The sequence below is a fragment of the Protopterus annectens genome, chromosome 7.part0 (genome assembly GCF_019279795.1).
Source record: "Protopterus annectens isolate FY-2018-M chromosome 7.part0, PAN1.0, whole genome shotgun sequence".
In the NCBI taxonomy this organism is placed as follows: Eukaryota; Metazoa; Chordata; order Ceratodontiformes; family Protopteridae; genus Protopterus; species Protopterus annectens.
The window spans coordinates 1,152,183,485-1,152,208,935 of NC_056739.1; the positions used below are offsets into that span (position 1 = coordinate 1,152,183,485).

The 25,451-nt window shown below is 40.2% G+C and overlaps 1 protein-coding gene across 3 annotated transcripts in view; it reads right to left on the reverse strand.

The window, feature by feature from the left end:
- Positions 1 to 25,451, reverse strand: part of BBS4 (Bardet-Biedl syndrome 4) — a 1,226,477-nt gene that overhangs the window by 758,932 nt on the left and 442,094 nt on the right. For all 3 annotated transcript variants that reach the window (XM_044077733.1, XM_044077734.1, XM_044077735.1), the window contains exons 6-7: positions 19,454 to 19,526; positions 10,149 to 10,202 (exon numbers count right to left, since the gene is read on the reverse strand). In XM_044077733.1, coding sequence (XP_043933668.1) covers positions 10,149 to 10,202; positions 19,454 to 19,526 — 127 coding nt within the window. The remainder of the gene's footprint in view (positions 1 to 10,148; positions 10,203 to 19,453; positions 19,527 to 25,451) is intronic.

The following is a 25,451-nucleotide window of genomic DNA, read 5'->3' on the forward strand; positions in this document are numbered from 1 at the left end:
ATTTTCATTTAGTTTTTCTCCAGGAAACTGGGTTCCAAATTATCTGAATGCCTTCTCTTTAGCTTTCACAGCACACAGAGATTTATAAATATATTATAAACCTTTACTAGTCTATTAATGTCCAGTGTACTAGAGCAATGACTACTTCATAAGTGTCCTCCTAAAATGCTTTGATGGATGACATTCATGTGGCTGCCATGTGGGCATCACTTAACACTTTCATAAGCCACTACAAAATTGATACGATTTCCAGGTGAAGGTCTTCTTTCAGGGATACTTCTATTCAGGGTAGTCTTTCATAAGAACAACCCCAGTGATCCAGCTTAGGAATCTGTCCTATTGCTGGCAGATATGAAAGTTGCACACTTACTGTAATGACAGATCTGCAATGCCAGTTTCATCTCTATCACCAAATCAAACCCCTCCCACACACACACACATATATACACCTCAGACCTGCAGATGCCTTCATTACTGGGGAGCTGTGAATACACGTAATTGTTTTCAGATTTTTCACCCTGCCCTTTTGAAGGCTTTTAGAACTCTGGAAAAGGGTCCTTAGATAATGACTATTACGGGTAGAGGGGCTAAATGTATTAGCCTGGAAAATGCTAAGTTCTACTGGTGACAGGGATGAAAATGCAGTGCACAGCTATCATAAATACATACATTTTGTTTAAACCCAGAATGCATTACAATACTGAAGCATTTCTGGAGGGGACTTATGGTGTAACCATTGCTCTGGTACAACATTATTAACAAACTTCCTTGTGATGTACTGCATCTGCCACTTATCATCTATGCTGATGATATGGTCATTACCTGATCAGGTCACTCTTCTGCTAACATTGAATGCAAACTCTAGTCAGACTTATTCGTACATAAAACAAGAAATGGAATGCTAGTCACTAAAACTGCCACTTTTTATTGTCACAGAGAAGTGCTTTCATCTTTTCATTCAGAGACTTCATCAGATAATTCACACATATTAAACAGATTTTAAAAGTTCAAAAAGTCACATGACGCTAAACACTTAAATCCATTGTTAAACACTTTATTTTACTTGAGGTTTTATGGTAAAATGATCATTCATTAACTGAACTATGAGTAGAAATAATCAATAATAAATAACATATACACTAGTTCATGTTGAATACAGTATGCTTGGTATTGCTTAATAAATAAATAAATAACTATTGCATAAAAGCCCTTAGCTTTAAAGACAAATAATTGAAGATATTTCATTCAGAACAGGTACACTTCCCGCATTCAAGTGGACCTGTCAATACAATTCCTTCTTCTATAAATACAACCCCATGGCCCTCCTGTGGGATTCAGATTCACCTTCTCTAATACTGTAAACTTAAACCTATGACCAAGATGTTCTGTTATATGCTTGCATAAAGCATTGTCATCTTACTTTCCTTTATTTCATATAAATGTTCATAAATACTTTATTTTATGCTCAGTCTTTCCAAAATAAAATCCAGGACATTCTTGGCACAGTACATAAACAACTCCCTGCCCCGCTGTTACAGTTGTATTTCCCTTTTACCTTAAATTGTATATTCTTAACGAAAAATTTTTTCCTAGAAAAATATTTTACAATAGTTACAGTATCCACATTTATTTATATCACACTTACTATTTTCACTTATGTTTATGGACTTAAAAATATTCTTAAAACTTTGACCTTTTTATAAGCTATAACAAAGCTTATCCCTGCCTTTTATTTTAAATCCTTATTTTCATCTATTATATACCATATTTTGTTAATAATCCACCTAATTGTCTCACTATATAAAGAATAGGTGATAACAAAACAATACATAGCGTTAAACTTCTTATCACTCATACCTTCCCTATTTAAAGATGGAATATTATAACCAATACCTTTTAAAACAGGGACAGAAGAATTCATTCCTTCTTTTAACAACTTCATACATAGCATTATCAATACAACTAATGGGATAGCCTCTTTTTATAAACATATTTTTCAACAAGGTACATTCTTTGACAAAATCATCAAATATTGACAGCATCCAAGCTGCATGGACAAACTGTCCTTTAACCACAGCTCTCTTTTGGGATGTGAACTAGTAAAGTGCAAGAATGAGTTAGAATAAGTTAGTTTCCTAAATAGCTTTGATGTAAATCTCCAGTTTACTTTATCTTTAGCCAACATGACATTCAAGTAGGAAATACTGTCATAAGAATTTTTTTTTAATTCCGTAGTCTTATTAATAAATTCAGTAAACTGATGAATCTATTCCACATCATCTTTCCATACTACAAATATATCATCCGGGTACCTCCTACAGAGGCACCATGACTCAGTAAACCTACTGTTCAAAACAAAATGCCTTTCCCATTCTATCATTACAGTGTTGGCAAATAAAGGTCCACAAGCTGACCCTACTGCTACTCCTTTTTCCTGAAAAAAAATACTTCCCTTCAAAATAAATGAAGTTATTTCCCCATAAACATTAATTTTCTCTTGAGTCAAATCACTATTATTATATAAAAAGTCCATAAACTATTGTACACCAATAGAGTGCGGAATAACTATAAACACGTCTTTAACATCAATTGTCAGGAAAATATATTTGCCTTCATATTTTGATGTACTGCATGTATCCAGAAAGCCCCATGAGTCTTTACACACATTCACCTTCTGCACTAACATTTTTAACTTATTGTCAAGATACCTAGCAATCAGATATGTAACAGAACATCAAGCATCTACTACTCGTCTCACTGGTGGATTGTTTATATATTTATGTATTTTAGGCACACCAAAGATCATTGGTCAGACTAACATGAGCTCCAGCAATGGCCCATAAACCGTAACTACTTCTCAACCCCACCAAGACCAAAAACTATGTTTTTTTGGAACTCCACAGAAAATTCACCAAGTATCTGACTCTTTAACTATCTTTGACCTACACAACCATTTCATAGAGACAATCTTTTCCTTCAAATACCTAGGACTATGGATGATCAGTCACTAAAATTCTTTTTTTCACATAGGCAAAGTGAGAGCCAAAACAAACTCCCTACTTTTCTGGGACAAAAAGATCTCCCCTTTTCTATCTCAACCAGCCAGAGCAACCAATGGCAAAAGAGTACCCCTTTTTCATCTCAAATATGGGCTCCCATTTCTGCTTCTGCCTCCAAGAAAAACATGGACACACTCTAGACTACCTCTAACAGCATCTGTCAATTCATTAGAAACTCATATTTATGTGAATATCATTGTATCACCATAGAACAATCCAAATAGCTACCCATAAAACAAAGATCAAAACTACTTTTATTATCCCTACTCTAGAAACTACTCCAGCTCCACACATTTACTCCCCTTGCAGCTAGATTTCATGAAAAAAAAGCACCTCATACAACCCGTGAGACTACTCACATGCCACACTAAATAGAAGTTATGTCCTTACCATAACGTTCCATGTGGAGTGTTCATCTCGCCTTTGTTCTTACACATGGGTTCGGAGCCGATCCTCGGCTCCGTGCGCCTCTGCAAGCTCTGCATCGAGAAGAAGCTCGAGACAATCTAATACCCACAATCCCCCTCTGCCTTTACCTCAGATCTAGTTTGCAAGCAAACCAATCTACAGAGAGAGCACATTCATGCTTACATCACATATACACAGAAAGAATCTATACATAACTATATATATAACCCAAATAGACATATATATAAATATATATCCCAACTATGTACACAATATTGCAACAGCAGCAGCATGCTCCTGGCCAGGCATCAAAAAACGTTCTTCCTAAGGGCGGAAGGGTGGGACTGTAAGAACAAAGGCGAGATGAACACTCCACATGGAACGTTATGGTAAGGACATAACTTCTATATGTGATAGTGTTCAATCTTTGTTCTTACACATGGGTAGCCCCTAGCTCCTTGTTCCTGAGGAACTCACGGAAGGACGTTCTTGAGCACAGTGGAACCAAAGGTTGCCCTGTCCCTAGAAACCTTGTCTACCTTATAATGAGAAATGAATGTATGTGGCTTAGACCAAGTAGCAGCCGCACAAATAGCGACCAGTGGTAGGCGGGCTGCATGAGCCAAAGATGTAGACACTGACCTTGTGGAATGTCCTTTGGGTTTGTGCAAAAGGGTTTGATTTGAAGAATCGTAGACATAGATTATACAATCCGTTAACCATTTAGAAAGAGTTCTTTTGGTAACTGCAAGTCCTTTCCTGCTATCAGCAAAAGCCACAAAGAGTTGATCAGTTTTTCTGTGATCTTTTGTTCTATCCAAGTAGAATCTTAGCTGTCTGTGAACATCTAATTTGTGTAACATATACTCCATTTTGTTGGAGTGGTTTTTGAAGAAAGTGGGTAATTCAATGGACTGATAAATATTGTTAATAGAACACACTTTAGGGAGGAAGGATGAATTGGTTCGAAGAGAAACTCTGTCAGAGTGAAAGATCAAATAAGGGTGCTTGATGGAAAGAGCCTGAAGTTCAGATACTGCCTAGCGGAAGTAATGGCTACCAAAAGAGAGTCTTCCAGGACAAAAATTTTAATGGGCAAGAAGAGGCAGGTTCAAAGGGGCAACATTAATTTAGATAACAACAAGTTTAGACTCCAAGGTGACGTGGGAGATCTGACCGGTGGTCTAATATGAAAAACCCCTTTTAAAAAGGCTTTACAAAGTCTGTGAGCCATAACAGGAGCTCCACATTCTTCCACATGGAAATTTGAAATGGCAGCCAATTGAACTCTTAGTGTAGCAGGAGAAGCACCCTGATGGAATAAGTCCGTTAAAAACTCTAATATCTTATTCAAAGGGGCTATAAAAGGATCCACTTGGTGTGTATTCGCCCAGAATACAAATCGCTTCCATTTGCTAGAATATGTTTTAGTAGTGGAAGCTTTATGGGAAGCCACCAATATATCCTGGACTGCTGGTGACAAAAGATCAGACCTGGCTAAGTTGAGAATTGGAGCAGCCAAGCTGCTAGATGGAGGGACAGGAGCGCGGGATGGGGAACCCCTGACGAGTGAGTCAATAGATCTGGCTCGGGTCCAGAATCCAGGGTCCCCGAATGCAGTGTATCTTCAGGAAGGGAAACCAAATTTGACGAGACCAGAATGGGGCAATGAGGATTATTGTCCTGTGTAGGTTCCTGGCTTTCTGGAGAAACTTTGATATCAGAGGAAATGGAGGAAATGCACAGGAGTCCCGGGGCCAATCGTGAACCAGTGCGTCCCTGGGGACTTCCCTGGAGGGGGTAATAGGGCAAAGTAGCTCCTGCATTTGGCGTTCATTAAACAGATCGCAGGAAGGCTGGCCCCACTTGCGAAAAATCCTTTCCGCTACTGACTGTTTTAGGGACCACTCGTCCGGTAACAGAATTGCTCTGCTGAGTCTGTCGGCTATGACGTTGGATGACCCCGGGATGTGCGTTGCTATTAGAAAGCAACCCATGGACTCCGCCCACTGCCAGATTCTCATGGCCTCTCTGCATAGCTGATAGGATTTGGTTCCCCCTTGCTTGTTTATGTACCAGACTACAGACATGTTGTCCGTCTGAACTGCAATAGTTCCCAGAGGAAGAAGGGGAGCAAAGTGTTGCAACGCTAGAAACACTGCCCTCAACTCTAGAACATTGATGTGCAGATTGTACTCCAAATTGGTCCATTCGCCTTGGACTGTCTGTCCCTGAAAGATGCCCCCCCACCCTATCAGGGAAGCGTCCGTGGTCACCGTAACTGTGGGTGTGGGTAGCATAAACGGTCCCCTTGGAAAGGTTGCACGTTTGAAGCCACCAGTTTAGATCTGTTTTGCATGTCTTTGTTATAAGAATCTCGTGTGTTAGAGGTAGTTGTTGAAACGACCATTGTGCAAACAGCAGCCATTGTAGGACTCTCATGTGCAGCCTTCCCAAGGGTATTGCAATAAGGGAGGCTGACATGAGGCCCAACACCTTCAGTACCAGTTTTGCAGGAGAATTCCTTGATAAGAGTAGAAGACGTATATGAGTCTGAAGTGATAATATCCTTTCTGGGGGAAGCCTCAGAATCAACTGACGTGTGTTTAATTCTGCTCCTATGAACAAGATATTTTGTGATGGCTGAAGTAAGGATTTTCCAGTTTACGGAAATCCCTAGGTGAACACACAGTTGAAGAGCAAAGTCTCTGGCCTGTAATAGTTGACGCTGGGTGGTGGCAGAAAGGAGCCAGTCGTCCAGATGAAACACCTGGAATCCTTGGCGTCTCAAGTGAGACGCTACCACTGCCATGCATTTGGTGAAGACCCTGGGGGCTGAGGTCAGACCAAAGGGCAGGGCTCGAATTGAAAGTGACTGGGAAGCGCAGATGATCTCTGGATGCCCTGGCCATTTTGATGTGGTAGTATGCATCTTCTAGATCTATTGAGCACATCCAGTCGTCCTTCTGTAAGAATGGAAGGATCGATTGAAGCGTGACCATTCGAACTTTTCTTTCCTGACGAAGGTATTGAGGTAGCTTAGGTCCAGAATGGGCCTCCAGTCCCCTGTTTTCTTTGGAACTAAAAAGAACCTTGAGTAAGTCCCGAATCCTTGCTGGTCCGCTGGGACTGGTTGGATGACTCTTTTTTCTAGCAGCTTTGAAATTTCTATGGCTGCTGGCTCTATGAACAGGGCGGTACATCTGGGAGTCTTTTCTTTGGGATGGGATGAGATAGAAAGGGTATGTTGTAACCTCTGGTAACCACGCTTTTTACCCACTTGTCTGTAGTTAAATTTTGCCAGGCCTGAGGGTATAAAGCTGCCTCCAGAGCAGGACAGTCGGGCCTCCTCTCAGGAGTGCTGGAAAGGTTTACCAGGGAGTGTCTCCCTGTCACCTTGATGTTGCGGACCCCCTCTGCCGCCAGGGCGGCGTCTTCCACCTCTACCCCCTCCTCTGCCTCTAGAGGGGGTGTCTCCCTGTGTGCCTGGGAAAGATCCTTGGGGTTTTCGAAACCACATTTTTCCACCACGTTGCCCTTTGGGGTACGGTCTGGTTGGGGTGGAAAAACGGACTCCGACAGCAGACAGAGTCTTTCCCTCCTGTTCACACCGGGTAAGGGTCTCCTTTACTTTGGGGCCAAAGAGAGTGGCACCGTCAAAAGGGGCGTTAGTAAAGGAAGACTTGAAGGCTTCCGCGAGGAGCATAAGCGCATCCAGGATTGTCTGCGAAGAGCAATCGCTGAAGCTGCTGCCCTACTCGAACCTTGGAAATCAGCCTCATGGACGAGTTAACAATCGATGTAAGGGTATTAAGTTGCGCTGTCACTTTCTCTGAGACAGCTGCATCCGTAGTACCCTGGAGGGTATCTCCCAACTCTTTGACTAGATCCCTCTGTAGACGTGTAAAATGGGTCAAATAGTTCAGGGATCGCATGGAAAAAGCCGCTGAACTAAAAATGCGCTTCCGTATCTATCCATCGTCCTAGAATCTTTATTAGGAGGATGGACAAGACTCCGACATCTCCTTTTCGTGGCTGCTGCCACCACCATAGCGTCTACCGAACTCCTTTTGTTGGGTAGGACTTGCCCTGAGGTGCAGTTATGTATTTATTAGGTTTCCCTGGAACTGGCTCCACTGTGCCAGGAGCCTCCCACGCCCTTGAGCAATTAGTTCCATTAGTTCGTCAAGGGCGGAGTGACCCAGGAGGAAGAAGGGCGAGCACCAAATGCCTTCAGCAGAACTGACTCATCCTCAGAAGGGGGAAGGGACTGCCAGTCACCTCTCTGTTTCAGGATCTCCAATATGTCCGAAAAGGAGACATCTTCCGAAGGTGACTTAGGGGACCCTCTGACTCATCTAAGTCAGTATCAGATGTTAAGGATTCCTGTGGAGAATCCAAGTGTCTCCTCTTACACAATCTTTTCCTAGGGACTTCTTCGTGGGGAGCATCCAAGAAGCCTCGAGGAAGAGGGGGCACCCTCCAGGGGTGGCTGAGACACTGGTGCCCGACGCTTGGATGTGGCCGTGGGTGCAGATGAGGATAACGGCCCTTTATGGGGAGGAGAGGTTGCTTCCACTGATGTGGTTGTCTGGGTAGACAACACCTTCTCATCAGGTCGAACGCTCCGGGTCCCGATCGAAGAGTCTCCCGGTTCGAAGAAATGGGAAGAATCCCGACATGGGCACATCGACCCGAGGACGGAGCCGAATCGATCTCGCCGAGGCCCGAGGGAGAGTCGGTTCGACTCTCGCCCCGAAACAAGGACAGACCGTCGGCTCCGAGACTCGGTATCGGGTCGGAGTCGAGGTGAGAGGAACAGACCGAGAAAGGGCGGTTCTGGACCCGAGGGCTCCACAATCAGTAGATCAGCCTCTTCCGGCTCCAAAGACTGAATCGGTCTCGGAGGAGGAATGGATGGAGATACCGGGAGGCCTTCAAGTTTCGACACCAACTGGGTGGAAACCGAAATAAGTTTGGACAGGGCCGAATGCTCCAATAACTTCTGCACCACGCGATCCACATCGATATCAGAAAGTTTGGAGGAAGAACGGGTCGAAGGAACCGAAGACGGAGCCGACCTCAATAAGGTCGAAGGAGGGAGCTCCATCACCGGTTCCAAGACTCGAGGCTTAGGAACCGATACCAGTTGAACACTCGGCCCCGAAGTCTGTGGAACCGGTGATCTAACCTTTGCTGAAGAGCTCGGAGCCAATGACTTGGGCTCCGACGTCTTCGATTCTTTAGAGGACTTTGATGCCTGGTCAGAAGCATCCAGAGCCTCCTGAAAAGAAGGTTTCAATAGACCTCTGTCCATTAGTTTCCTGCGCCTATCTGTCATGACCCTCCCACTAAAAGAGTGACAGATGGAACAGTCCTCTTGCAAGTGGAGAGGGCCAAGGCAGTAGACGCAGGAACTATGGTTGTCAGTCACTGACATTTTCTGGCCACACTGACAACGCTTGAAACCTGACTTCACCTTATCAGACATTATAGGAGTAAAAGACAAGTCCAGTAATGCAGTCAAATCCGTGAAAGTTTGTCAAATCCGATAAAAAATTGTCAAATCCGGTATAAAGTCAAATAGTATTAAACTTATGAAGGGTTGTAGGCCCCGAAAAAAATCTAACCGATAAAACTACTTAACGGTACCAAGAAATCAACCAGACCACAGCACAATCATACAGTATAATCTGAAACATCAAACAGAATTAGAAAATCTAATAAAATATAACAAAAAGTTATATCTTAGCTTTTTAGACTCTCGAGCTAGCTCCCAACGATGCGAATGCAGCAGCGGCAAACTAGATCTGAGGTAAAGGCAGAGGGGGATTGTGGGTATTAGATTGTCTCGAGCTTCTTCTCGATGCAGAGCTTGCAAGAGGCCGGCACGGAGCCGAGGATCGGCTCCGAACCCATGTGTAAGAACAAACGGCGAGATTGAACACTATCACATCTCTCATTACCCCTAGAACCAAACTCCACAGCACTGCACATGCTTTCTCCTCTCAAGCACCTAGTCTTTGACAAGCTCCCCCCATTGACATTAAGGAAACTAACACTTATTCCAAATTCAGAATGCAACTCAAAAAAAAAATCACTTCTTTACCCAAGCTTAGTGTTCCTGCTTCAACACAGGACACATCCCCTAACCTATCGCTTTTCCGACTATCTTCTCCTCTTTTAAGATTCACCGAGGATTGATTCACTTTAGAAACTAATGTATATATTGTACATTACATTCTGCTTAATTGTACACTGCACTGTGGTTGCTTACCTGAAATTACATACACATTTTTTCCTATGTAATCAGTCTGAAGTACTCTGTTGATGCTTGCATTTCTGTAGTTTTTATTTGTCAAGAATTTTGCCTGAACTTGGTCAGTATCCCAGTAAACAAATGCAAATAAATAAATAAATAAACAAATAAACTATAAAGTACTACTGTAAGATACTGCAAAAGCCTCACAGTCAATGTGAGTGCCATGTCATTCCTCTGAATATCTTCCACCTGCAAATAAAGAAAGCTACAATGTAATTTAATTAAATGTCACTTTATTAAAGAAAAACACAATACCAGTGTAAGGGAGGCATCTTTATATAGTATCAAGTTACAGAAACATTGCAGAATATGCCCTGTTCTATCATATATGTTCACAAGAATAAGGACTAAGATGTTACCTTTTCAAAATCCTTCAGATACATGTAGCACACTCCAAGATTGTGGCAGATCTCCTAGAAAATTTAAATGACCACATAAGTTCACAAAAATAAGAACTAAGCTTTTAACCTTTAGAAAATCTTTTAGATATATGTAGCATGCTACAAGATTGTGAGAGCTGTACAAAACAATTAAAAATATTTTATGCAGCAGTTGTATATTCATCATTGTAACAGTATGGTTCTAGCCCTTCAAGAAAATAGATACCTTCTGAACAGATGAGCACCATGCCATTTACGCAAAGAACAAAACAGCTACAATAAAAATACACCATTTATATAGGAGTAGTCTTATGTTCCTAGTCTGCCAAACAGGCTGCACTCAGAGTAAGTTATTGTTTAATTTGGTGTGACAGAATTATCTTTACATTTTGTATATGCCATCCCTTCCCTGATTCAACATCTTCACATAGCTGCAAGTAAAGGAAAGGCTTTATTATCTTTAGCAGATAATGTCATATCTTCCAATTTGCCACTGGCCATAGAGGTGCATACAGACTGCCAACACAACTACCAAATGTTTCACTTTTCAGAACAGAGAGTTATGTAATATTTCACAAAACAGAAGATGTACAAATAACAGTATCATTGCTACAATATTCTGCATTTTACAACATATCTGCTAGAGTAAATATGTTAGTCATTCAACAGATTTTTTAGCAGTCTGGAATCATTTAGCTTGTGAGATTACAGTTTCAAGCCAATGGAGTTACAGGGTGCAAGATCTGTTGCTTTATAAAGAGAAGCAAGGTTGCGCCAGTTGCATAAAGGGCTAAAGCTTTGACTATGACCCAAGTGATAAAAATTCGATTGGTGGTTTGAGCGCTTGACAGCACAGACAAGGAGGATGGGCAAGCCTCCTGGAGCGAGTGTGCTGGTGCCTCTCTAGTGGGTTGATGACAGAAGCTAGAACTCAGACAAAAGACACCAGGCTGAGAGTTGGAGGATGGAGATGACATAAACACTTATGGGCCTAGGGCAGGGCACATACTCAAGGTTACTCCCACCTGCCAGCTTAGCTCATAAGCAATGAACTCAGCATGTGAAGGAAGGATGTCAGGGCCAAAAGAAATTCGCAGATCCCTTCAGGATGATGGCCCACTCCTGGTAGCTCAACCTTTGCCTCTAGAGGTGAGTGAACACAAAAGAGAAGCCACTGCCCTTGACCTGGAGGAATCAATGGGCCAACTGAATGTACTTTGAGAAAGGATTGATAGAAGAAGGGTTTGACACAAAAATAGGTCAAAAAGAAAGAAGAGAAAGAGACTGAAATGTATGCCTGAAAGCCAAAAAGGCAGAAGAGAGATAAATAGGCAAAGTGAAGCAATTCAAATATACAAGCATGCAAACTATATGAAACACAATATTCAGTTACTTTTTACAGTACAAACTTTAACAATATGGGCACAAAAGAAAAAGAAAACTATAAAAGAGGTCCAACAACAGACATAGTAGTTATCAGACCTACTATGTGTACACCAATGGGTAGGAAGGAGGTTAACTATGACCCTATTATTTTTGTATATATTGTTACAGTGCATTATCACACAGTTTTACTACATATATCATGATGATTATCACTGCAGAATTACAAAGATAAACTAGTGTGGCTGATAAACTCCAAAAGGAAGGAATGTCTTTAATTCATTAGCATTCCATGAAGTGCTACAGTGCCAAAGCTTACTCTAACTCCTGACTGGACATTCAGTCTGTAATGCTTTAAAAATGTGTGGTTGAATGACTGTCAGCCTGTCAGCCTTGCAGACTTTCCAGATTATTTGAGCAAATACATTAATAAAAAGTGCTGCGCAGGAAGCAGGTGACCTGAGTGAGTAAATCGTGTCTTTTCAAAGTAATTTTGCTTGACTTATTAAAAAAATAAAATAAAATAGCAACACAATTAACTAACCACTATGAAATTGACTGCTTTATCTCTGAATGACTTTTTCCCCTTCATCATCAAACATATATATCTATCCATCCACCTAAAAGACTCTGTCCTATGTCCACATGTCCACAACTTTATCTCTTCGTCTGTAAATATCCATGCAGCACATTTTTCTCCTATTTGCTTTCCTACTTCTAACAGAAAAAGAGAAGCTAAACAGATTGATTCAGGGCACATACACAGGCCACCTCAGGCATGATGAAGGGATTCATTCTTAAAGACACCCTTCCTTGTGGAAGGGTGTATAATACTCTTCATGCATACCTCTTAACTGCCCAGATTTTCACAGAGGGTCCAGAGTTTTGCTTCATAGTTTTGGTTTGATCCTCATAAAATGTGAGTTTTTCTAGCAAATCATTGAGGTTAATGGAATACACATTGAAGTTTCATTCTTCATCTCTTTCAGAAAATGCATGCCAATGCAAATCCTATTATTCTAGCAACTAAATTTATAAGAGTTATACTTAACAATTTGTTTTTGTCCCCTCATTATTTTTGGCTTTATACAGATTTCTTGCACTAAGAATTTGAGAGCCATGTCTTCATGCCTTATCCTCTTTTTAAGAGTTGTTTATCAAATACTATTTAGCAGCCATTTAACAATACTGTTTAAATACAAATAAGGCCTCATAATCAGACAGACACATATGTCTGAAAGATGTACATTAATACACGAATAAGTGGATGTGTTAAACAGATAAAATTAATACTGCAGTAATGTGAGGAACGAAGACATTACCTACATTAATGGATATATTTTAAACTATAACACGTGTAGTCTATTTAGGCAGAGTTAGGACGTTTTAGTGGTAGGTGGTGCACCCCTTTCAAAATAAGCAAAATTAAATTTGAAAACAAAAGACTATAAAGGCTGACATGGAGAGTTCTCCTTGTTAGAGTGAATGCTATGAGACTGAAGTTGAGGACTTACCTCTCTTTAATGAGAGAAATGTTTGCTGCTGAGAGGCAACATCAAGTATCCAGAATTGCCATTTGAGTCAGTATAAGGAATCATAGCTACCTTAGCCAGAGTGGAGTAACCTGAATTAGATTTCCTTTTTCTCTTTTTTAACTTTAAAAAAACGTTTTGTATCAGATAAGCTGGAAGGAAGGTATACTAAAATATGGCATTTATTGAATCAAAAATGTATTTGTTGCCATAACTAGAAGATGAGGCAGCCATGAATAAACTGGAACATGATTTTTCAGGTGTGAATGAAACAGGTTTATCTCTGAAAAGCCTCTTTACTATGTCTTGTGTTCATAGTTCACGTGTCAGAACCTGTCATCTTTCTGTTTAAAGTTTCTGATCTTCTTGAGCTGCTGGTTTAGAATGTTAAACTACTTGAAGAACTATGTTCAGCTGTACAGCTTGTTGCCAAAACTGCAATGAAAAGCTGCACAACCTGTAATACCGAATACCCCTTTGCTTGTTTCTATACCATATTACTTAGTATTGTCTGTTACTGTCTGTAAGTCTCTGGCTGGAGGACTATCTGAAAAAATTCTAAGTGTCTGAAGTATCGTTAACATCTCCTTTATTTCTTGCACGCTATTCCTGAAGCTATTAACAACAGGTGTTTTCATGTCTAATCAGAGGCATCTACATTTAACCTGTGGTTTGGGAGAAGAGGAAGGAAGAAGAGGCATGAACTGGATTTAGTTGCTATATCTGCCACTGTACATCTTTGCTCAAACATGGTAAGAGAGGAAGGTTGAATTCTAATGAATGGTCCTAGTTCCGTAAAATCCTTGCATACCATTGGATTTTTCTCAAGAGGAGTTTTGCCATTGGAACAACTATGACAAAGGAGGACATGAAATGCGATGCATTCAGAAATGTTGTAGTTATTAAATGGTTTTCTTTCACAGTTACTGTGCAAAATTCCATCTTCTTGTGAATAATGTTCCTGAGGCAAAGAGATAATATGTGGTTCTTCTAGCCAAAACTGGCCCTACAGACCTTCATCTGAAAGGGAGCCAAGTCTGATTTCTGAACCCAGCATTTTCCAGGCTTTCAAATACTGGGGCTAGACATACCATATATGAACTAGGGTGCAGAAGAAAGGTCAAAAGTAAAGCACTAAATAGGAAATGGAAGCTGTTCACCATAAACCTCAGAGATTTTAAGACTAGAATGTGAAGGCAAACATACTTTATGTACAGAGTCACTAAAAAAGTATCTTGTTACAGGAATAGCAAAAGTCTACAAAGTCAAAATCATTAACTTTTCTGTTTTATAAACTTCTTCAGATTTGATGGATCTAACTAAGGTGTCTATTGATTTTCCATTCTTTTGGAACAGGAAACAGTGAGTAAAATGTTCCTTTTTCTGCCCCTGGAGCTGATTTTATCATCTTACCATCCAGAAATATTTTAAAGCGGTGGCATGACTGCAGGAATGTGTTGTTTTGGATGCTAATTCCTGTTTTAAACCATATACAACACAGCCCTGGATGATGTCAGATCCCATAGAGGCTGTGTTTTTGGCCTTGGAGAGGGCATTTAAGACCTGCTCTTCAGAGATGCTAGATGGGGGACAGGTGTTAGGGATGCTTTGGGGTATATGTGGCAGGGACAGGGGAGTGAAGTTTTTACTGAACCTGTCAGCAAGCAGGTTTGCTATATCTGCAGTTTCTGTATATGTAGTACCATTAACTACGAGTTTAGTGCAAATCTGGGTCTTACCTTTGAGGTTATAGTTGTAACTAAAGAATGCCTTGTGGTTATCCTTAGTTAGGGAAGCTGATACACATTTATAGTTTTGGATTTGTAGTTTGGAGGACTTCACAAGGAGTCTTATTTGTTTGCTTAAGTTGAATAGGGAGTGTTTTCAGTTTTGAAACCATTCATTCCTACTTTTAGACAGCAATTTCTTTCTCCTATTGTATAGCCTATTAATGGCGGTTGTCCACCAGTCAAGTTTGTTTTTCCTTGAAGATCTTGCTTTGGTTCTATCAGATACGGCAGAGTCAATACAATTGTACAGGTGCTCATATAAAGCACTGGTGTATAACTCAGCATAGGTGTCTGTTCCATCAGTGGGGGGGGCTATGAAGCTATTTATGCTGTCATGTAAGTGGTTGTAATTGGTCTTGGAGAAGTTTTTAAGTCTAGTTGCTGCTGGGGGGGGGGGTCTTGTGTTTTAGTTACTTCTAGTAAGACTGATCTGTGGTCAGATCTCACCAGGAATGGCCACACAAAGAGGGTGGTACAGCAGTCCCTCATGTTGGTGAGCACCAGCTCCAGGCTGTTTGAGCCCCTTGTGGGTGTGTCAAGCAGCTGGTCCACAGCATTGGAGTTAATGAAGTCTAGGAACATTTGGGAAAGTGAGTTAGAGCACTTATAATTTACCCAGTCAATGGATGGGTAATTTAAGTCACCCAAAATCAGGGAGTTTGGTTGTATCTTGAGTGACTCAGGTAGACCCAAGTAGGCTGAGTGAATGTCCTGATTCATGGAGGGGGTCCTATAGCTGGCAATGACCCGAAGAGGGGCCTCACCTACAGTCGATTGCACCTGAAGTAATCAACTGAATCTAGAGGTGCATTTATCTTTAATGAATACTGATACACCCACCTCCTTTAGTTCTTACTCCTTCAGTTTGTGGTCTTAACGTGTGGAAGGAAATGTAAGCTGGTATAGCTGGGGTGCTCTCTACAGCCTTAAACCAGGTCTCAGTGACTGCACAAATGTCAGCAACTTCCAAGGTGAGGACTGCTTCCAGTGAGTGCAGTTTCTGGTTTAGACTCTTAGCATTTAGCAGCATAGACTTGATGTTGTTTTTAAAGTGTATTTTTACATCGGGAATTTTGTTCTTGTGACATTGCTTAAAAAGGGCACTTTAAGGGTAGCAAGAGCCTTAGCCAGCAACCGAAATTGCAGGGGTGACAGACAAAGACCATCGCTGGCAAAGCCTGAGGTCTGTGAACCATGTTATCCCAGGCTGACAGATACTGGATCCTATTTGAATGACACCAGAAACTAAGCCAATTGTTGAAGTCAATAATTTTTTCTTTGTACTGAAGTATCATCCTACGTGAAGGTAAAATGCTGCTTAAGGCTAGGGACATACCTACCTGAGACAAATAGTCAGACAGCTCAGTCATGTCTCACTTCATGTAGTCCAGTGAGGTACATCTCAAGTCGATTACAGGAACATGGGCTATGACGGAGTCATAACAGTGCCTGTTGTTGAGAGACTTGAGTGCGTATATGATGTGGCAGATCCTGGCACTTGACAGACAGATGACCATGACTTTTTCCTTATCCAGCCTGATGAGTGGGACATCTGTGAGTGTCTCACAATTGAGCCGCCTATGACTAAGATGTTTGTTCTTGTGTTATGCCTTACGGACTTAACTGCTGAGACACTGGTGTGTGATATATTATCCGTACTATGTTCTGCAGGGGCTGTATTATGTGAATTTTGCTTGTGTTTGTGTTTGGGAGGTCTCTGATGTTTAGGTGAGCTTCTGGTAGGGACCTCCACATATGTAGGGTTACATGTTGTTGGTTTGTCAGTTGCAAGAGGTGAGGTATGCATGTTGACAACCTGTTTAGTATCAGATGAATTGACTGGTGAGTGAGAGAGCCTGGATTGTAGGTTCTTGATATATATGCATCTCTCACATAATGAATTTGTGTGGACTAGAAGAAGTAGGTTGTCAGTGTACATGAGGCAATTGCTACATTGCCTCAGGATGCCCATGTTGACCAGGCTGGCTGGACAAACTGTGGTAAACTGTCCGTCCATAATGCTAGGTAAGCTGATGTGATCAGAAAACAGGGAGAGAACAGGAAGGACCAAGTAAAGCAGAAGACAGGAGAAGTGGACAAAAAATACAAAGGGCTAGTGGGTAGGATCTGTGTTTGTACCTCAGGAGTTTCACTGAATGTATCACCTGTCAGTGAGGGACAATTTCTAGAACTCATTGATGGAGCACCAGCAGAGTACTAAGGGAAATTTTGCTGGTAGAAGTGTTTGTGTCTATAACCACCAAAGGAGGCCACTGCTCAGCAGTGTGCAATCTGCAAATAAGCACAAACCCACACAAACACAATGCTTATCTAGCAAACAACAGCAAAGTAATTTAAACAAATTAACCAATAAAAAAGCTCCAAACTGAACCCAGTTCAAGCAACCTTCAATCAGATGAGTTCTAACTGCACATGCCTGCCACTAGGGTGCAGGGGAACTCTCTCCAACAAAAGATAGTCTGGTTTAGTGGTCAAGTCATACGAACATAATTAGATTCAGCAGGTCTGATTCGAGTATGTACTACACCAAACAAACTGCAACAATTTCAGAAAAAAAAACAGTTCAAATAAGCAGTGATATGATAAAAATGCAATACAAAAGTGCAATATACACTAAAAAATTCTACTTAAGTTTGCAGAGATCAACAGATGGCTTGGATTGATCAAATAAATACAGCTGGCTGCCAAACTCTGTGAACCTTTGCTAAAAACTCAAAACTGAGCTCTGTTCCAGCAACCTTCAATCAGATGAGTTCTAACTGCACACTCTTGCCACTAGGGTGCAGGGGAACCCTCTCCAACAAAAGATGGTCTGGTTTAGTGCTCAGGTTATACAAACAGAACTAGATTTAGCAGATCTGAATCGAGTTTATGCTACAGCAAACAAAGTGTAACAATTTCAGAAAAAAAACTGTTCAAACAAGCAGGCACAATAAGCCTTCAACCAGCAACTCCCAGCTCAGAAGGGCAGAGGCTACCCTCTCCTTCCACAAGAGTGTAGACCACAAACTTTCTTAATATATAATAACTGACCTGAAGCTCAACTGCTTAAATCAGAACTAAGACACTTTTAGAATAACAGACACACTAAACTTTCAACCAGCAATTCACAACTTCAAAGGATGTAAGCTACATCTCCTGCCACAAGAGTGTAGACTACAAACCTTCTTAATGTAAAACAAATGGACTGAAGCCCAAGTGCTTAAGATGATATCTGGTCCCACAGTATCCCCACTGAGACTTTTGCAAAGATAATATAAAAGGGAGTGGAAGACACACCAACAGTTCCACAGTCAAAAAACAAGAGAATGCTAATAGGTAACCTGAAAGTTTGGAAACCCACACTGGAGATTTTTTTCTAAACTGGTTTACTTTTGAAGTATTACTGACTGTACTAGGTCTTAATAACAACCTTAATGAAATTAATTGGAGAATGTTGACTGGTTGAGTAATATAGTTGCAATTAGATTAGCATTCTTCTTATTCTTGTATTGAAGTCCTTCATGGCATGTTGCTGAAGAGCTAGACATCAATACATTTGTATATTTTTTTTGCCAATGCAAAGAGATTTATTTTATAGATACACTTATTTTTGAGTTTTCACGTGGTGAAATAATACTGTGAATCTAATCTACCAACCATTACATCAGGCAACAAAAAGAAACAAACAAGTGCACAGGATTCTCTCATTTTAGTCAGGATGCCTTCCAACTGCCACAGTTTTCAATTACAATCTTATTCTGAAACGGAAGTCTAAATGATCGAGAATCTGTCTGACGACTAATGTATACCTATTACCTCTGGCAAGAATCCAACTAAGATAATGAATCCTGCAGCAATGATCATTAAGTACATCTCCAGTGGCACATTCTTCAAACTAAGCACTGAGGAATAAATAATCTGCTATGATGCATTACTTTATTTAATTTGACATTGTCTTACTTTTGAAATAACATAAGCTACAGATGGTTAGTGGCTTCCACAGAGTCTCATATAAACACCTACTAAACAAGTTGTGGAAATGTAGCTCAAACTAAGATCTGCTTGGTGCACTAAGTTCAGGCTCACCTCCTCAGCTTAACCTTACTGCCAATGAGCTCAGCACTTTTGTATGAGCTACAAAGGATTCCAAATGCTAACATGGTGAGGCAGTAGGTATTATATTAATTTTACAGAAAAAACATCATTTGCTACCTATACTAGGTTGATACACAATGTACCCGCTAATTTGTTAAATAGCATATTCATCTGATTTGGGAAGTTTCTGTCAAACTGTAAAACTGAACTTTCTAAAAGAAAGTAGACACATCGTACTACAGCAGGAACCATCACATCTGTGCGTATTTTCAGTCTGAACTTTCTGCTGTCAGCAACAAGGCTGGTGCTTGGTGAATTGCATATATTCCACCATGTACAAAAGAAATGGCAAGTAAAACAGTTGTCACATGCAGAAAACACAAATGACCAAGTTGTTGGCTCCCTATGTAGTATATATATAGTCAATTTACTTTTGAGCATTAAATATGACATCAGTTCTCCTCTACTGTTATTTTCTTACCCAGTCTTTTTGGTTCAGCCTGGCAGCTTCATTGTATACTTCAACTGCAGCTTTGTGTTTTCCCAGCAAAAATCTGTTAAGAGACAAAGAGAAGGAATTAAAATGTCACATCAACAATAAGCAAATGTGCAAAGGGCAGAAAAAAATACAAGATACAAGTTAACCAAATGATTAATTGACATATTACTTAACTTTAATAGATGTAATAGTACATACAGAAGGGAGAAAATGAATATAAGATGGAAAATGAAGATATTGGTGATACAAAGTAACAAACAAGTTTTATAACAGAAGGGTTTATGACCACACTGGGCTTACTTTCAACCATACACAAAACAGCTCAGTTTGCTAGAAGGCTTGAAAGTTATTAAATTTGTTTTTCCAATTTAGTTTAGGAATTTCCTATAAATTTACTGTCTCATTCTGACTATCAACCACTTTTTATGAACCATGAGTGATTCTATTCTCAGATCAGTGAACACTCTGGAGGTATATGCAGAGAAAAAAAAGCTACTTGTCACATAATAATGCCTGATATTTCCCCTATTTCTAATGCTCTACAATCAAATGCAAACACTGTTTTCTTTTGGACTCAAAAAAATTCCTACATTCTATAACAGTACCTACACATGACATTTATTAAGTTTTAACAAACTAGCACAGATCTGTGTCAATTATACTGATTAGCTTTAGAATAAATGATCCTGTTATGTCACATTATAAGAACTTGTGTGGATCAAGTCTGATCAGTACAACCATCTGCTTAACTAGTTGTATTTCTGAATAAGCACCTGTTGGTGTGAAAGTACTTACCATTTGCTTTAATAAACTGTTTTTTTAGTTGTACTTCTGCTGTGTTTCTGTTGCCGGAGTTTATTTTTGGATATATCTTGTTCTTGCTTTTGGTGCAGTTAATTCCTTGTGGAGATTTCTTTTATTCGTTCTTGATTTGCTTGTTGTCCCTCCTGGGAGCATGGCAGAAGGATTTACTCATGAACTAGAACTGGATTATGTTCCCAATGTGAAAGAGACACAACATGGGCTGGAACATTTTAATTGTTTAATGCACATGGACAATGATCTTCTGCTGCTACATAAAGAGCCAGATTTGGGTATGAGTGCTGGCACTTCTTCTTTTGACATGTCATTATTTAAAGCTGCCTTGAGAGAATAAGAGAATGACCTCTACAGACTTAAACGCTTGCAATGGCAACACCTCCCCTTGGAGGCTTGCCTTTACAAACGTGTGATACCTAAGAGTCTGAGAATATTGAAAATGCCCCCGCATGTTGAGGCATATGTAGAACCTTTAAGAAAGTGGCAGCAATTGAACTTGGGTTCAATTATGCTCGGCTTTTGATAGACTTTTTCCAGCTGTTTGAATCAGAAATTGTAAAAGGAATCAATAAGAAATGGGAGAAATTCCTCGGTGACTTTCCAAGAGATGCAGGTATGATAGCCTTAAATGAGAGTTTGGAAAATGTGTCAGCTTATGAGTCCCAGTTGCAGACACAGAAAATGAAAACATTGGATTGAGAGTTACTGAACTTTAAGAAGGGCCATACATCTACTTGACCATGTACTCTGAGTGTTGGCACCACTGGGACAAATCAGAGTGAAGCTGTTCAGAAGGAGGAGCCTCCCAGATAAGAGAAAGAGGTCAGCACTAATGAAAGTGAAACTTTCATCACACCTCCACAAGCCCCTGTTTCCATTGGTGCTTTACATGAGGAAGAAGTGGGGTCACAGCTTCTGGTTGTTCAGAGGAAGACACATAGCACACAGCAGATTTCTCTGCAGCAAAGTTTTTCACAACAAGATTTTTTGGTACTACTCCCCCCCCCCCTATTTCCAGCAGACACAAGAAATTGGGCAGCAAAGAGAGGCGCTCAGCAGAGTGAGAAAAATAAGAAGGCAACTTACTGAAGTCTCTCAGCCGGCGACATTGAAATGATTATGGCAGCAAGGGAAAAGTCTCTAGTTCTCAACATATCAGGTAAGTCTCCTTCATCTTCCCAGGTCTTACTTTTAGAAAAAGGCCTTTTACACCAGCCCAGTCATCAGACTTTAATGACATTGTATCAGATTTAAGACTTTTTGCCTGAAATCTTCTTCTTCTTCTTCTTTCGGCTTTTCCCAGTTAGGGGTCGCCACAGTGGATCATCTGTCCGCTCATGATTGGCAGTGGAGTTTTACGGTGTTGAGTTGCCAGACTGGCGCCCAACCTTTCACAGAAGGCACACACATGCACACACTCATACCTAGGGCAAATTTAGAGTGTCCAATCCAGCTACTGCATGTCTTTGGGATGTGGGAGGAAACCGGAGGACCCAGAGGAAACCCACGTGACCACAGGGTGAACATGCAGACTCTGCACAGAAGGCACCCTAGCTGAGAATCGAACCGGAGAACACTTTTTGCCTGAAATGTCATGCTTAAAATGATTTTTCCTACTGGCCCTAGTGGTTCCATATTTAAGAAACCAAGTGTTTTTCAAACCACTTTGCACTCGGCAACATTGTGGGACGTGTGAAACAGATTTATTTAACATTTTTTCTAAGGGCACTAAAATCAGAAACAAGAGTAATGCACAATCCAAGTTACACAAAGATAAAGTGATTGTGTAATGCACAATCCAAGTTACACAAAGATAAAGAGATTGTTACTAAAGCAGCTGGTAAAGGAGGGGCGGTTGTAGTGATGGACTACTCCTATTACAGAGAGACTTTTGAGAGCATGTTATCTGACAGGACAGTTTATGAAATAACTGATGACCGGGTCACATTGTTGAAAGCCTCTGTGTATGCTCTTATACATGATTATCTGCACAGTCACCTTATAACCTTGGATTTAGCATGCTATTTAACTGTTGAACATCCGACTGTCCCAGTCTTCCAAGGTTTACCTAAAACCCATAAGAACTTGAGCTGACCCCCTTTCAGACCAATTGTATTAGGTAGAGAATGGCTCACTGAGCCATCCTCCTTGTACGTTGAGAAGCATTTAAGTCTAATTTTAAATGAAGTACCTACTGTCCTCAGAGACACTAAGCAGTTTTTACATGATTTGTATGGCTTTGCGAGTGCTTTTGGTTCATTAAAAGACTGTTACTTAGTTACTATGGATGTGGAATCAGTTTTTACAGTGATTCCCAAACTTAAAGGTATTGCGATTTAAAGATTTTTTTTAATCATTACAGCACTTTAAGTACACAGCAAACTGATCTGCTGTTTGTTTTTAGAAGTTGTTCTAGAGTATAATGTTATGTTTGAAGATTCCTTATATGTACAAATGACCAGTGTAGCTATAGGCACGTCCTGTGCCAATAGCTATGCCAACATGGTGTTGGCCTCATGGGAAGACACATTTGTACATCAAAGCAATGCATTTGTGCAACATATCATGTTTTATAAGAGATTTGTTGATATTTGTTTAGTGTGGGGTGGATCCCTGGCACAGGTGAAAGAATTCACAGCATATTTGCATACAACCACTTCTTTTTTGAGATTTATGAGCCATTATTCTCTTGAGTTTGTTGCTTTCCTTGATGTTCATGTTGTTAAGGATGAGAATGGCTTTATTAATACAGGACTACACAGAAAGCCTTGTAGGCATAATAAAAGGCAGAGTATGCATCCTGCCTACATTTATAAGAATATTTTGAGGGGTCAAACCCTACGAATATCTAGATGTAACAACCTGGACAGTGGTTTTTCAAGGACTTATCCAGTCTACCTGGTGAGTTTAGAGAGAGAGGATATCATTTCAAGGAGACTAAACATGCATGCAAGGAGATCGTAGCCTCAAGGACTGAGAGAGCAAGACCATATTTTTCCCTTGCTGGGTCTAGGGATTATGATGCTCAAACACAACCCGAGAGATCAGAGACGATACATCAGAGCACTGTACCTGTTATGGTGCACTATACAAGTGATGTGGAAATTATAAGTAGAGTTATTAGATCTAATTGGTCTATATTATTAACTGACAACTCTATAGGTAATATAGGAGGGGATAATCCATTCTTTAGATATAAAAATAAAAAGTCTTTGAACAGACAACTATGTTATAAGGATCATCACCGTTCAGCCCCCCCTTCTTGATAAGGGGCTTGGTACAAGGAAGTGCAACAGATGGAATTTTTGTTTATACATTAATACATTGAATACCTTTGTACATCCTGTCACAGACATAATGCACAACTTTAGAGTTTCAGCTGATTGTCATGCAGTGAATGTTATTTACCTTGCACTATGCAAAATATGCATGGGTTTCTACATTGGGAAGACCAATCGTCCCTTATTTGAGAGGATGAGAGAGCATTATTAAACATCTGTGTAGGGGACACTAGAACTGCTCTAGCTAAACATGTGTTAGAGTATGGCTTGAACATATTTTTAGCTTTATGAGTGGAGGTTGTTGAGAAGAACCCTATATTAGGTGATTTCAGGAATCAGACTGAGTTGAGGGAATTATGGTAGATAGTGAAATTACAAGTTGAAAAATTCCCTAGTCTGAATGATAGATTTTCTCTCAAGCCTGTTTTAAAATCTAGGGATCTTCCACACTAACTTCACAAGGGCTCTTTAATTAAATTGCCTCAATTATGTTTTAATATGAAAGTGTGTTTTACTGGTGCATTTGAAATCTAACCTGTATAAATAGAGTGTACTTTACTTGCAGTTTCATGGTCTGAAGAAGCGCCTGTTGGTGTGAAAGTCATTACCATTTGCTTTAATAAACACGTTTTTTAGTTGTACTTCTGCTGTGTTTCTGTTGCTGGAGTTTATTTTTGGATATTTCTTGTTCTTGCTTTTAGCACAGTTAAGTCCTTGTGGGGATTTCTTTTATTCATCCACATTTCATATATTGTTTAATGTCAATCATAAACTGATGGAAGAAAATAGATTTACATGATACACATACCATAACAGTAAAGCTCTGAAGAAAGAACACTTGTTCATGTCTGGATTTCTATCACAAAAAGCCATTATCAAGAGTTTTGCAAGCTGTTTAAAATCCCTCTATGCAATGGTTATGTAAATCTTAGGCAGAGTATGCTCCAGTATCATTTGGCACATGCCCCAGTAAAATACAGTTGTGTACATACATGCTTGAATAAATTAGTTTTGCGGTATTCTTCACAAATGGGACTTATCCGTTAGGATACCCATACATCCAGTTAGTCTACAGATCTTGTGCTCCTTCCTCACATGCCACGCATCAGACCCTGGCAAGAGCAGACATGCATGCCAAAAACTCAAGAGCTTTCTTCTTCCTTAAGTAGGAGATGAAGCCTTCAAATCAAGTCCTAGAATGGAATATGGAATGTAGGGTGGGAAGAAGATAAATCAATGGGAAAGGAAGTCCCATCCCAGCCAGAAAAGGTGTCTAACAAGGGAGATGGTGGGAGGGTTTATGTACTGAAACAGTGATCTATTCAAACATCTACCATTATGGTAGGTTGTCAACACAAATGTACTATATTCTTCACAACAGAACTGTTGCAGTATTCTTCACAAATGGCATAATTCCAAAATCTTCAAGAAATATAGCAGGAAGGAACTGAACCAGAATCCAGGATGCTCTGGTAAAACAGCCTTGGCAAATCCAGTTCTGGCTCTGGAGAATGCATCCAATTTATAATGCATGGCAAATGTGTAAAGAGAGGACCAGGTAGCTGTTTCTAAGATACACCTAATGTCTATACCTTTGAAAAATGCTCTTAAGACAAGGACATCCAGTTTGGTTATAAAACAATGACAAGGAATCCCCTGAGCTCACTCTCCATTTGGCTGTTAATCAGGGTGAATTATCTCATTAGACAACCAATAATGTGGAATTAAATACCAGAAGATATCCTAACTGCTATAATAAATATATGGAAAGATCCTAAAAAAGTTGATGTGGGCAGTCCTGTAATGGCTCAAAGTCTGAGAAACATTGGTAAAATTAGTGCAACCTATGTACGAGGACCTAATGACTCAAGTAGGAACAG